The 15,034-nt window shown below is 40.6% G+C and overlaps 1 protein-coding gene across 1 annotated transcript in view; it reads left to right on the top strand.

Moving 5' to 3' along the window:
• TAF4B (TATA-box binding protein associated factor 4b) overlaps positions 1–15,034 on the top strand; it is a 74,773-nt gene that overhangs the window by 23,248 nt on the left and 36,491 nt on the right. Inside the window, exons 6-10 of the mRNA XM_074847653.1 lie at positions 176–265; positions 3,561–3,805; positions 3,941–4,274; positions 9,828–9,963; positions 10,553–10,658. Of these exons, the coding sequence (XP_074703754.1) occupies positions 176–265; positions 3,561–3,805; positions 3,941–4,274; positions 9,828–9,963; positions 10,553–10,658 (911 nt within the window). The remainder of the gene's footprint in view (positions 1–175; positions 266–3,560; positions 3,806–3,940; positions 4,275–9,827; positions 9,964–10,552; positions 10,659–15,034) is intronic.

The raw sequence follows: 15,034 nt of genomic DNA, 5'->3' as shown, positions 1-15,034 counted from the left end.
CATCATTCTATCCTAAAACCTTTTGTTTAAAAATACAGGAGGAAAAAAGCATTTGAGTACTGAAATTGAACAATTCCGTGATAATGTAAATTTCAATGAAGTTTTGATACATCTGGGGAAAAAAAAGTTAGATTCATAGTTATAACTTACCACTGTAATTATACTTTCCTCTTAGGAAGCAAAAATTGAACCAGAAGAATTTACAAAAAAACTCTACATAGAGCTCAAGTCATCTCCACAACCGTATTTAGTTCCTTTTCTGAAGGTAAGTGTCTGATTGTGGATATGTAGTATTTAGTGAGGGGAGGGAGGAGGATCAGAAAAGAAAAGAGTCAGAGCACTCAAATAGGTATTTGGTCAGGTCAGTTGAGGAAAAGGTGCTTAACCTAACCCTGTGTGACTGTTGCTCTTGGGAAGACAGTATTTTGGGGGAGGGAGGATTCCAGAGTAATTGACACTGTGTTCTTAAATTGGAGAGTAATTACCCTCTAGGCATTAGTGGAGACTCACTTTGGAAGCTGGTGCATCTAGAGTAGAGCAGCTGTATTAAGATGACCTCTTACTTTCTCATCAAAACTGTAGCTCTTCTGAGTTCTAATACAGAAGACTGACAACAGTGGCTGTGCACAGTTTATGCAGTATTTAAGCTCAAAGAATCTACGTAAAGCTATTTGTCCCTCTGCTGGTTTGTGTTTAACTGGAGGCAGAAAAAAAAAAAAATCCCACCCCTTTCTCCAGAAAGGGTCTGGCAGGACTACTTCAGTTTAGGAAAAAGTAACCCAGGACAACTCCACCTCTGTTCAAGCATAATCACATAAATTAAAAAATGCTCTCTTAACACTTTTAATCATATGGTAGATTGGTATTGACAAAATAAAAATTAACATCTTTGTATGGCAAGCGTTAAATACCAGTGAAAACATGGAAAATCTGGTTACATTTACTTAATTGCATAGTATTCTTAGGCTTAATAGATCTGTACTTTTCCTTGGCATTCATTATAGACATGGTGGAGAATCAAGAAAGAATAGTTAAGTGGTAAAGCTGGGACAGAGGTTTTCTGGAGTTTGTCCTCTTTCTTAGTATTTGACAGTACATGTAACAATGCATGTGATAATGTTGATGCTACTTTGGATGGGTGGTGTTAATTTGTTCAAGTGTGGGATGAGTATTTTTGTTACAGTGGCAGCCTTTAAATGCTTTGCTAACAAGTTTGCCAAGAGTCTAGAAGACTACAGTCATCTCTGCAGGGCTTGATACAAAATTTTCATATTGGTCACTTATTTATTCTCTGTTTAATTTCCTGGAAGCTTCTTAAATGCCCATGCAAAACCTAGAAAAACAAACAGCTCAGAGTATGGGCTTTCCTGCATCTGGTGCAGCTCTGGCTGCAAAAGATCAGGCTGTTAAGTGCAGGGTTGGTGTGACTGACAGGTTTCCTGTGAGGTACCTGGAGTCTCAGCAGAGCTCTACTAGCTGCCAGGGCAAGTTTGGCTTCAGACATAGCGTAGCTGCTTTCTGCAGGGCCCTGGCTGATGAGCCCCACTGGATGTGGGATGCCTGTGCCTGCGTGGGGCAGCTCAGGTGCTGCTGTGCTGTGTTCCTGAAACAGCACAGGTGAACCTCGGTAGCTCTGCGCAGACCCAGCCTAAATCTGTCACAGCTAAACCTTGTCTGGGGCTGGTGAGCCCTGTTAGCCCCAGACTAGCTCATGCAAAGGAGCCGAGGCGTGGCTGCACTGCACTTGCTAATGCTTCCACTCCTTCAGGTCCCCTGAGGGTTTATTAGCTCAGGCACTGCACTGTCCTCATGCACTCACAGAAGTGCTCAGCCTGAGTTAATAAGCCATCCCACAACGTGGAGAGCTGCTACACTTGGTGCACAGACCTCGAGGCAGTTCCACAGGAGTTAAGTTGGGTTCATCAGTGCAGGTCAAACCCTGACCCATCACAGCAGAGCTGTTGCACGTTTCTCCTGCAGCGTGCTGGTAGAATCTAGGCTTTTCTGTTTTGGGCACTATCCATACCCACTAATCCTTGACAAGATGCTCTCTCCCTGGTGCATGCTATATTAACAAAGAAATACTATGACTTCAGAAACGTTGTTTAGACATTGTCATGGTCAGTTAGCTGACTCTGTAGTGTTACTGATCCTATAAAACATTTTTCACCCTGATAGCTTTTTTTCCAAAATACCTTAAGGATGTGTAGTTGATACTCACCAGTTAGGTCTGGTCTGTAACTCTGAGCAGCTGTGATGGGCCTGAGTGCCAAATGGAAGCTGACTTCAGGAGCACTTCTGTAAGGTGCTGTGGGGATCGGTGCTGGCCTTGTTTGTGGGGGAAATGCCTGCAACTCGAGTCTGGAAAGACATGTGATATGGCTTGTTGCCAATTCACTTTTAGCTATTGAAGTGGAGTTTTAGGGAGGACTCTCTGGAGTAGTCTCTTATCTTTAAGCTGCAGGTTTTTGATGAAGTTGTTGCACATGTTTTGTCTGTTCAAATAGGTGGAAAAGTACAGTGACTTTGGCTGTGAAGCCTGTTTGATTTTGAAATTTGCTGGATGCTTTTGGTAAATAAACTGCATCAGGAGCATGAGGAAAGCTGAGCAGCTTTTTAAAAGAAAAGGAAGTGAATGTTAAAGATAAGTGTGCTGCAGAAGATCCAGATGTGCAAACAATTTGTTCACTTGGTATATTAGCATGTGAGACATGTTCCTTTTGCATGAAGCCCAGAGCAACAGCACTATGCTGAGATGTACAAACTTCAGAAACTGTCAAGGGGGAAAAAAAAGGGTTTGTGAGAATATACAGGTAGCTGCAGAACTGATTTCCCCTGGTTCCGAGCCATAACAGATTGTACGTAGTCAGGGAGAAAAATCTGTAGAGAGCTTGAAGATTATTCTGTCCATTAACCTTCTCAAACACAGCTGTAGTAAAAATGAGATGTTGCCAGATACCTTTACTAATGTTCTCCTGTTGCAGAGAACTATTCTGGCTTAAGTTGTGCTGCTGCAGCTATACAGAGATTATTAAAGTGGTATCCCCCCCTAGTGTAGATACAGCTGTATTATTATAGAAGTGCCAGTATCTTCAGAGCTTGCTTCTGACTTTACTGGATAATTTGTAGTTTTCTGTCAGACAGGCTCCATAAAATAAGCGCAGCTGTTATAATATATCAGGGGGTTTTGGTAAAACAAAATTTTTTGAGGTAGTAAAGCAGCTAAAATGCTCTTATTCTGAAACATAAATTCCAAATTGAAAAATCTAAGCATAGGAACAAAGTTAAGGGTCAGTTTCCCTATATGGGATTTGCTACGTGCAGTGAAGCTGTGGTGACTGACCTTTGCTCAGCCTGTGCTGATAAATCTTGTGGTCTTCACTGAGTAGTATTGTCATCAATTTAAGGGTGCCTGAATTCTAGCAAAACTTGTTTGGAATAAGGAATTTGTTGCCTCATGAAAAATTAAATTGGAAAATGAGGAAGAGGATTCAGTTGCTAATGTAGCAGTATTGTGGAAGACTGATATTACATCCAGTGTTTTTTCATTTTTCTTCTAGAAAAGCATGCTTGCCTTACGGCAGCTAATGCCCAACGCTCAGAGCTTTATCCAGCAGTGTATGCAGCAGTCAGCTCCAACCCAAGAAGCTTTTTCGACTTGTACCTCTGCAGCACCAGCTCCTTCGATAGCAGTGGCAACCTTCGCTGTAGCAACAACTTCTCTTCCAGTTATAAAACCAGTGTCTGCTTCTGTAACAGTCACAGCCTCTCCAGTTATAAAACCAGTGTCTGCTTCTGTAACAGTCACAGCCTCTCCAGTTATAAAACCAGTGTCTGCTTCTGTAACAGTCACAGCCTCTCCAGTTATAAAACCAGTGTCTGCCTCTGTAACAGTCACAGCCTCTCCAGTTACAAAACCAGTCCCTGCTAGTGCATTGGCAACAGCCTCTCTGCAGACTGCGAAGCCTGTTCCTTCTTCTGCAGTGGTGACAGCATCTCTTCGGCCTGCAGCTCCAGTGCTTACCACGACGATAGCAACATCAGGGCTAACTGCTATTCAAACTGCCAAGCCAGTCTTCACCTCTGCAGTAGCAACATCATCTCTCCAGTCTGCAAAGCCAATGCTGGTCTCTACAGCAGCATCTTCAGCAACAACCCCTCTCCAGCCTCTGAAACCAGTCATTGGAACCCCTATCAGTATTAAAATCTCACAGCCGAACTCCATTGTTGCACAGTCAGTGGGTGCACAGCAGGTGGTTAAAGTGAAACAGTTGGTAAGATTAATTTCTCTGCTTCTCTGTAACCGGGATTCTTTAGTTTCATAGTCAAAGAATCACAGAATACCAGGTTGGAAGGGACCTTGGGGATCATCTAGTCTGACCTTTCTAGGCAAGAAAGGTCTAGACAAGGTGGCCCAGCACCCTGTGCAGCTGAATCTTAAGAGTGTCCAGTGTTGGAGAATCCACCACTTCCCTGGGGAGATGATTTCAGTGGCCAATTGTTGTCATTGTGAAAAATTTTCCTCTTGTATCCAATTGGAATCTCCTCAGGAATCTTTTTCCCTTCATCTTTTCCATGTGACTCCTTGTAAAAAGGAATTCTCCATCTTTTTTGTAGCCACCCTTTAAATACTGGAACATGGTGATAGGGTCTCCCTTAAGCCTTCTCTTCACAAGGCTGGACACACCCAGTTCTCTCAGCCTTTCCTTATATGACAAGCTTCCCAATCCTTTGATCGTCATTTTGACTCTTACTGTTTCGTAAAGAGGATTCCAATGTGGATCTTAGCTTTTTTTTTTTAAAAAACATATGAATCTAGTCTGTCATGAGTTAGTTAATTTTGTTTGTTACAGTTTAGGGATATTGAGCCCTTGTTGAAAAGGTGAATCTGAAGCCAAGCTGTAAACTCGATCTCTTGCAAGACATGCTGACTACCATTCCACCAAATTGAACATCCAGCTTGAGAAACGAGGGAATAGGAGTTCTGACCCCTGCTATGCGTGCAGCCAGGCTAGGTTGGCATCTGAAGAAAAGGCAGGAAATGCTAGTGTTAGAAACAAAAATTGCTTACGTTAATTACTATTAGATGCCCTGTTAGGGCTGTGCCTCAGCTAACCACCAGGGATTCCAGTCTCTCTATCTTGGTAGTTCCTACCTTGGATACTTTGCAGGCACAGGTGGCTTGATGATGTTTAGTGATACGTTAACTGAAATGTATGAACTAGCTCAAGGAGCTTTTCAGAGCAGAGTTCTGACCTCCAAATTTACTAAGACATGTTAATTATGAAGTCATCCGAAAACGAGCTTTTTTCCAATCAGGCCTCATTAGCTAACAAATTCCAGGAGGAATAAATGTCTTATTAAAACAATACCCTCAAAAGCAATGTGCTAACATTTTTTTTCTTGGCACAGGTTAACTTCTTGCTAATGTTAATGTTAAATACCAACAAACTGTGGATCGGAGGTATACCCAAAAGAGCAACATTGTGAAATACAGTAGGTTTGGTTTATGGGTGTTTGAGATACCAAGTAATATGCTAACTGGTCTACCTGTAAGTAATGTTCTCAAGTATTTTGGGAGAATAGTCTCCCTTTGGCAGATAAAGAACTCGATTCTTGAATAAGAGTTCCTTGTAAAGATTTCTTCCTTAAAAGAGGGGAAAACATTAGACTTCCTGTGAAAGTAGTATAGTAGATGATCTGTAGCAGGGAATCTAGTGTGTGAATTTCCTTTGTAGTTTGTTTATTGTGTATACTTGATTTAACAGTATTCAGACCCCTAAAATGTTTTGCTTTTTTAATTTTCTTCCTTTCAAAGTGCATAAGGTGGATAAAATACAAGAATCCTGCATTCTAAATAAAGAGCTTATGCTACCAGCTTTTCACCTTTCCAGACTTGCTTAAAAAGAACAAAGCATTGAACTGTATGGAGGGGATGAGGGGTCCTTTTTATGAGTGGGTTTGTTTTTTAAAAACAAAACAAAAAAAAACCCTCAAAAACAAACAGTTATCAAGCATATGCACTGACAGTCTTCGATAGTAGTAGCTAAAGCCAAATTGGAAAAGGAGTTGGTACCCTTACTGTCTTTGAGGACTAAATTTGAAATTCCAGCCAGAAGAAAATGAGGGCTTCTTAGGTTGTACAAGGGCTGGAGAGCGGTTTGTTGGCTACGCAGCAAGCCATGTAATCCAGGGGAAAGGTTGACCATCTGTACAAATAGACGAGGAAGCTTAACTACACTGGAGAGTCAAAACACTTCTTGAATATGATATTGGTGAACTCAAGAAATTACTTCTGCCTCCTCCACTACTGCAGTGTGGCAGCCTATTGCAATTGCTTTTCTTCACTGTGCCTTACAAACACTGATTTGCATACAAAACATGTTTTTATCCTCATTTGGGAAGATCCCAGGCACAGTGATTAAAATACTTGCTCTTCAAAATACCTATTTGATTCCTGTCTTGGATGTAGTTGAAGGGCTTAGTTGACCACTTCACAGCTTAGCCATATCAGGAGCTTGGTGTTTGTTCAGACATCCTATTAGTACAAAGAGCAAGTTTGAAGCAGCTGCATCTTCTAGGGCTTCCCTGATGCCTTTCCTTGAAAGGACAGAGGGTCAGTTTCCTCCCACAAGACAACAAATCTGGACCTCTCTTCCCTAAACAGACGGGTCCTGCTGCCAGCTGAAAAGAAGCACATGCCAGCTGTGCAAATCTGTCCATACAATGCTGCCAGAAATTTCTTTCCCTTTCCAGCCCGCAGGGTTTTCTGTTGCCATACACTCCCTCTGCATGCCCATTTCTAATTTAGGTCTCTTGTGCTTGAGGAACGTAAAGCAAACTTTTATGTGTTAGCTCCGTTGTAATGTTGGTGGTGCTTAAGAATGCAGCAACACAATATTTTAATATCAAAATTGTGACTGAACTGATGCAACATGTAACTTTTATTTCTGTAGCATGATTATCAAAACTCTGGGTTTGTATGGTGGACAGAGAGGGACCTGTTCTGCAGGGATGCTATTGGGATTAATCACACACCTATGCTGTGAGAGTTGCATGTTTGAAAGGGTTCCCTCCTGGGGATGTTCTTAACACAGCCTCATTTAAGGGCACCGGCTTACAAAGAAGTTTCATCTTGGAAATAAATCTTGTCTTGCCGTAGTATTGCTTTGTCTTTTGTTAAATCACAATAAATGAAAATTTACATTACTAGCCGCTGGCTTCCAATAGTGAGAAAGCCGCTGTAAGACTACAACTTCATGTTAAGCATAAAGAGCAAGAGTTTTATGGTGTAGTCCCTGCAGTTACCGGTGAGACACGCTCCCTGGACATCGCTGATGGTTGAAGAAAGGAGTGAAGTGCTTGTGCTGTTCCAACTACTTGTTCTTATTGTTGAGTCCCCTCAGAGCTGAACTGAGCTTTCTTGAACAGAGTATCCTCTGTTGTTTTTCAAGAGTTTTTTATTCTGCATGTATGGTTTTACATTCAGCTGGTGAGGCTTCCTTCATGAAGCAATACTGCTTGTAGTGTGTGATGATACCTCAACTCTCTGCTGATCTTCGAACTTTGCTTTATGAATGTAAAACAGGTTCAAGCAAGACCAATCAAAGTCTCTCTCAGGCAGTTGTCTCTATGCTGTCAGCTGGATGTTGCATTGCATTCTTTTTTTTTTACTTAAAGCATGTTGGTGCTTTTTGTTCTGATGTCTCTGTCAACCTACTTAACGAGGCACAAAGGAACAGTCCCTTTTGTTTATTACTTCTTGCTGCTAACCTGAAGAAAAGGGACAATAACTCTTTCTCACAGATACTACCTGTTTTTGTAATGCTTCTTTCTGGCATTAGATCCTTGTCGATATTTCTAGGATTGTTGCCCTCTCCTGTTGCAAGTCCCAAGGACTTCCAGCTTTTGTTAGTCTAGCAGCGAGAATGGCAAACAGAAAATCAGCTTTACTGCCAACACATCCTTTCTGTTTCTCGTTGATCTGGTCTCCTTGGTTACTTGACTTATTTCCCAATCTCCACCTAGACTGTTGATTTAACATTGCCTATCTCTGTTCTTTTGTCTGCTGTACCTTAATGTTGAATGCTTATGCCTCCTCCTGTGCGGTTTCAGTTTCTTGCAGGCTGAAGATGAAGCATAATTCTTACTGGTGGTAGGGAGGATCTCTAGGTGCATGTCAGTGTGGGTGCTGGCAGAGCCTGTGAGTAGTTTGTCCAAGCTGGTCAGTGGCTCAGTAATTAGCTGACCACATAAATGATGCTGTTAACATTTATTTGCAACTTCCATTGTATGGAAGCTGGATCTTTCAGAAAGATCAAATTGCGCTTTGGTAAAAGCACACAGAAGCAAATGTTAGGAAGTGCTGCATGGGTGAGCCTGGACTCTGTCCACAGTCTGTCCCTGTAGTCTGGTTCTTTCCTCTTATGGATCTTATGTTTCTTCTCAAGAACTGCCTGTTCAATGTCTGGTTTTCAGACATCACCTTCAGCTTAGTTATTCTACATTACTGCTGCTATGCCAAACCACAGTGCTATTAATATGGGGGTGGGTGGGCTGTATCTTGACTATTTCATACACAAAGTACCTCTTTTTGTGAATGTGTGATGCTTATGCTGATGATGTTTACTGATAAATCTGAAGTGAGATGACAGAAGGAGACAGCCTAATTTCTGAAGTATAATAAATGTCAATTCTTTAATTAAATCTGCAGTGTTGCTGTACAAGCACTCTGTAGACTTTCTGAAGTTAGAATAAATGATGTAGAGGAGAAAAAGTGGTTTCTTGACCTTGAAAATTCCTTTGTATTAGATTTTTGCTGCTAAAAAGATAGGATTCAATTTGAAGATGTTGATAATTTTGTGCTTTGGTAAAAGCATGTCTTTCTACTCCTTGTAATAAAGAACTTTTCCAAAGGATGTATCAAAAGCTGCAGCCCACATTCTGCTAGCTAGGAGGCTTAGAAATGAGGCTTTTAAGAATGCTGCAATTTTATTACTTTCTTGCATTTCAGTAGCTGCCCCTGAAGAGGAGGAATTAGTATTTATGGACTGTACCTGTAGGTCTGTGTTGTGCTGGCGTCCTGCTGTCTGGTTTTGTTTCTTTCAAGAGCCTCTTTTAAACAAAACTATCAACCCCCTTCCTTTTTACCCTTCAGCAGTGTACTGATGTTTTTGTATAGAGGCTGTACTCCCTATAGGTGTTGCTAGCTGGTACTTCATGTTCCCACTAACTGATGGTGGTCAGTGTACTTTCACTTAACACTTTGAAACTCAGCATCTCAATTTACAGTTGATGTTGTGGCTCCAAAAATGCATTGGTAACTTTATAGTGTGTACTCTTAATTCTTGACAGGAAAAGGATTTCATGCAAGACTTGTAGCTGTTTGTTTTGGTGTTCTTTCTTTTTAACTAGGTGTATGTGATACCTACCCTTTTGAACTTACTGTCAGGCACACTCAATATTCAATTGTTAGTCTGTTAAGCAAGACTTAGGGAGAGAAAAGCCTCTTAGTGTAATGGATTGTGTAGTACTCAGTGAAACTTGTCTAATATGGTTATCAATAGAGAGTAGGGGTGAAGCATCAGTTAGAGCTCACTGAATGAGCTGGAGCTAAAGCTTACCACCAGTTGTTAAGATTTCTTGGCATGAAGTAGAAGAAAGTAAGTGAGGTTTTTCTGAGCGTGTTGTTTGCTTTAAACTGAAAGGTAGACATGCATGCCTGCACAGTGATACTTCTGGCTAAACGAACATGTTGATGTTGATACTATTTACTTCTCTATATGTTTAGCTCTTCTCACTCCTGATAATGGATTTTCCATTTCCAGGTAGTCCAGCAACCATCAGGAACTATTGTAAAGCAAGTATCCACACTCCCCCAACCCTCAACACTGACCCTACAGACATCTACTGAGGAAAGGATGCCACTGAATACGCTTGTTCAAACTAATCAGTTTCCTACAGGTAAAGTGGAATCTCTTTAACGGAGAAGGGAGAGGGCTGTTGAGGTATAGAAATAAGTGCAGGCTGTTGGTAGATTGTAGGAATGTAAAGTGGTTGTCTACATAAGCTCTGCGGTAAGTTAAATGTCTTTACTGTCTGCTTGGAGTTCTGATGGCACTCAGTGTCATGTCTGCTTCTGGCACCTGTCACAAGCATGTCAGTCAAACATTTGTACTTGTTAAAATACTGTGAATAAGCTCCTTGCAGTGAACCTCCTTTAAACTGTGATGCTTTTGAGAATCGTTTCATGAGACTTTGCTTTTTCCTTCAACAGGTCCAGGTTGATGCATAACATGAGTTGGTCTCAGCTAGTGAGTTTTCATAAAACCTTTCACTGGTCAGCACAGAGGAGGGTATTTGCTGAGAGCGTGTAGGGTTTTTGGCCATACAAAACATGTAGAATGTAAGACTCTATAGAATGTCTGGTTTTCAGATGGACCTGCTTTGTTGTTACTGATTCTGCAGTAGCCTTTGCTAGAAGTATGAACTGATTAAACAGTTGTCTTAGCATTTTGCTTTCTACTATGACATGTTCTTTGGTTTGTTTTAGGTTCCATTCTGAAACAAATTACCCTGCCGGGAAATAAAATTCTGTCGCTTCAAGCATCTCCTGTTCAAAAAGCTAAAATAAAAGAGAATGGAGCAACGTCCTTCAGGTAAAGATAAACAATATCAGAAGTTTACTGATGTTTTTCTGGAAAGAACAAAAGGAACAGACAGCAAGTATAGAGGTGGGAATGGAGCCCAAATAAAAGCAACTTTCTTTAGAAACTTGTTTATTATACTAATTGGCAAGAGGGAATCTAAAAATTTTGACCTCGTAGCAGATGTTAATTATTTGTAATATAAGAAAACTGTCCTGATGAGATTGGATTTTCATCATGCTATCGCAAGAGTGCAATTATATGAACAGCGTCCATCAATATGTATTAGTTTTTCACTTGTAGAGGAGGCATATTGATCTCTATCCTGTGAGTACCATTAACTAATCTAAAGCAAAGTTACCTTGTATTGAAAGCTCTCCATGGGATTAGAACAGATATAACCTGTTTTTTACAGACGGCCAAATAACATTGAACTGTTACTTGGGCTGGCTGGTAACCTGTCTAAAGCTCTGTGTTGTATTTCAAAATCTTTTATTAGCTCCTCTTACAAGCTTGTTCCTGTATGTAGAGGTGAAAGTCTTTGACTACACCTCTAATTATGGCTTCTGGCATATTCTCTAGGCCTTTAGATTACAAGAGTGCTTAAAGCTTTTAGTTCTGGTATCTGATTAACTTCTCAAAAGCAGAAATTATTTCTGTAGCTCTGAAATGTAATATTGGAACAGAGGTACAGACTGCCATAATCATTACTGGTCTTACGACTTTTAAGTCAAGCTTGAAGATGCTCTTCCAGGGATAAAAGCAGACATGACACCTTTTGTCTTGTTGACCAGTTGACTTCTCATCTCTTGAAAGCTACAGCTTTTTGTGCACTGATATAGACAGAGAGTTGTTGTTGTTTACAGTAACATACAATATATAGTGAACACTTAAAACACTGGTAGCCAGAAGTTGAAATGAAAAGCTGATGTTAAAGCAGTATCTCTGTTCAGCTACCTCAAGTTTTTATGAAATATATTTCAGAATATAATTTGGGATGTAATTTTTGGGTAGTGATGTTTGGGGAAAAAAAAGTCTTCATAAATATCATAGTTTGAAAAAAAAACCAAAAAGCAAATAAATCAACTCCTACCCAAAAAATAGAAACTTTTTTTTCTGTGATCTTCCAATTGGAATATATCAACTGCCTTACATGAAAAAGTTTGAATTCTTGAAGTTCCTTCCCTAAGTTGTTAAACTTTTAGTGTAGGAAAAACTCTAGTTTTACAGTGTGATCCAAGACGGATTTCTGTTCTTGCTTTTGTATTATGATTTTCAAAGTAACTTAAGTCCATGAGAATTCAGATTTGAAATCTCTAACTTGCCTTAAATTTTTCTATTAAGTCTATTGACTCTGAAGAATTTATGTCTTCAAATACACCCCTGTTGCTGCTTCTATTGACTGTTATAACCAAACTTTCTAACTTTAAAGACTACATATGAAAATCTTCATATATCTGAACCTGGACAGTGTGTACCTGAACTTTTGGCTTCCCTCAGTCATGTATCTGTGTTCTCTGAGCAGGTCTAGCACCACATAGTGTAATCTGACCTGGGTAATAGATGTTCCCCAGTAACCCATGAAGTGGGTTGCTCTCTTCTGTCCAGACTTTCAGTATTCCCAGCACAGCCATTCTTTGTGACCTGTGATCCATCAACTGCTGATCATGTGGGAGGCATAGAGAAGCACCATGGTCCCCTTTCAGGTTTTGTGATGAGATTCGTTATGGACAGAGAGCATGTCTTGTAATTGATGTGATTGTACATGTGACAATTCAAACTCTGTTCTGTCATTGCAGTATGTCATCGAGCCCGATTCCATCTGCCATTGTGTGACTGGGTTATGTTAGGATTTGAGAACATAATACTCGCTAAGCTGTACTTAATAAGCTGCAATTTGACCATGTGTGCTCTTTAATGGGCTGTTTTAGGTTGCTTGAGATGAGCAGTAGAAAAAATGGTGACACCCCCCCCACCCCCCCCCAAAAAAACCAAACCCACAAAACCTTGCAGAAATTATTTCAGCTAAGCATGGGCATGGCTGACACTTGATTGCCCCGTGGCACATATTGTAAAGGTCAGTCTGTTTTAAAGGCATCAAAATTTTTATGAACTGCTCTACATATTTCTCTAAAGTAAATGCTAGAGAGCACCCTCTAAAAAAAATATTTGGTTTGCATCTGTTCTATTTAATAGAGTTGTTCTCCAGAGCACATACAACTCTGACTTGTGGATTTTGTCTGGAAGATACTAGTAATCTCAACTAGCAGACAAACAGGAGTGAGATGATGGAGTGGAGAAGATCTGGGCAGCTGCTCCTCCTGCCCCGTGGTGGTGGGGAGCGCTGGTGGTTCTTGCTCTGCTGGAATTGTTGTATCTCATGAGTTGTCCATGATGGTGCATGGAGGTTTGTGTTAAGCGTGCCTTGCTAGTTTTCCCTTTGACTGTTATATAAAATGGAGTAAATAAAGATGGGTTCAGAAGACATGTGCGTTGGTCAAACACCAGAGGGTGCCACAGACTCACTTTTCAGCCAATACAGGCAAATGCGTAGATGTGCAGTGCAGCTGCATTGTTCAGGCTTCTTTTCCAGTGGAGTATTTAGTATAAATGTCAAACCTGACTTCATACAGGGTAATGCTCAGAACTCTGTCTTCTGTTTTCCCCCTTGTCCTGATAAGTTTAAATCTCTGGAGACTTAAAACACTTGGGAGAGTTTTTCTTGTTAATTTCTGGATGTGACATGATCAAATGCAAAAAGCATTAAAGGAGGTGGTGTAGAAGAGGGGCTTTATGGAGGGGTTGCTGAAAATGAAAGCAAGTCCATATCCAGCAGAAATGTCTGCATGTACACTCTGAAATATTTAAAATTTATCATTTTGGTAGAATGATTTTTACAGCTTACCGGAAGTACATGATACCTTACTTAAAATGACTCAGGTTTGTTTGAACAGCAAGGAAAAAAGAATAATAAAAAGTACAAACTTAACATGGCTTCTGAAACTTACATTAATCTTTAGCGAGCGCTACTCCTGAGGAAATGTAGTGATAGTTTCTTTGGGTTAAGTAAAATAAGTGCAGCAGTGTTTTCATAGGTGCAAATTAATCTTTCATCAAGGCTAATGACTTGGTGACTTAACGCAAACTTATGTCCCACAGTGAAGAAGTTAGAACTGGTCCTTGAAAACAGTACGGGTGAAGATGTCTGCTTGCATATAAGCTCTTGTATGTGTGTACTCACAACAGAGACTGTGTGCATGGAAGTATTAAAGAAAATGGTAACCTGATAAAGTCTGGTTTTAGAGAACTGAAACGTGTGTATGTAGAAAGGTGGGTACATGTATAGTACAGAAGTTTACCTCCTTTTTGCTTGAGTATTTGGAGTATGTGGCCAGATTAAAAGCTAAAATTATTTACTGAAACTGCATGCTATACAGTTGTACCTGAGGTATAAGCACGCTTACTTGGATTCCATAGACAGCTCCACCAGGGTGATGTCAGATTCCAGCATCTGCAGCTCTGATGGCTTGTGATCTATGTTCTTGGTGCTAGTTGTGCTGATTTTGTAATCTCCTTTATCAGCAGATTCGTGGCAGTCACTGCATTCTTGTCTCTGCTACCAGCAAAGACTTCTCTGTAGTGGTCATTTAGAAGAGGAAACTGGAGTGTACTTGTGAAGATCAGTTAGCACTCAATTAGCATGCAGTGAAGCTTCATTTACAGGCTTCTTGAAAGATCAGAGTCTCTTTTAGGCTGACAGAGCATGAGTATATTCTTGGAACTGCTCAGTTGCTGCTTGTGAAGGGATAGGAGGAGGGAAGCTGTTCTGGCAGTGGTGACTTAAACTTCAGCTTTGAATTGTAACTGTGGTCACTTAACCATTCTGACAGTCCTAGGATTTAATGCTTCTCTTAGCACAATGGATTTGGGGCACAAGCCTAGTCAGAAAGCTATGTCTAGTTAGACTTAATGAACGAAGCTGATTCGAGAATCTGTTGGGTCTCCTTTTCCCTGAACAAATCACGTAAGAACTCCTGGCCTTGAGGACACACAAACAAAGGCCAGGAGGAGTAGGGGAAGGCTGGGCTCCTTTCCTACCTAGCCAGGCTTCTCTCCAGAAATTTGTGGGAGAGAAGACTTGCACCATAGAAACCTATTGAAGCCCAGTGGAGAAAATGCATTTATAGTTCAAGAAAAAATCCCAATACTGTTTTGGGTTGGGTTTGTGTAATACTCAAAAGACACATGTTCTAATAACTTCAGCTTCTACCTATTGCCAGTCAGAAGACAGCCTCCAGGAGATCCCATTTCTTCTAATAATGGCAAGTTTCTGACTAACCCCTTGCTCAAGAGTTACGTAGGCCACACAGTGTTTTCTGAAGATGAAC

This window comes from Strix aluco, chromosome 1 (assembly GCF_031877795.1).
Source record: "Strix aluco isolate bStrAlu1 chromosome 1, bStrAlu1.hap1, whole genome shotgun sequence".
Taxonomy (NCBI): Eukaryota; Metazoa; Chordata; class Aves; order Strigiformes; family Strigidae; genus Strix; species Strix aluco.
The sequence above is the reverse complement of the archived record's forward strand: the minus strand, read 5'-3'. Positions and strand labels throughout refer to the sequence as shown.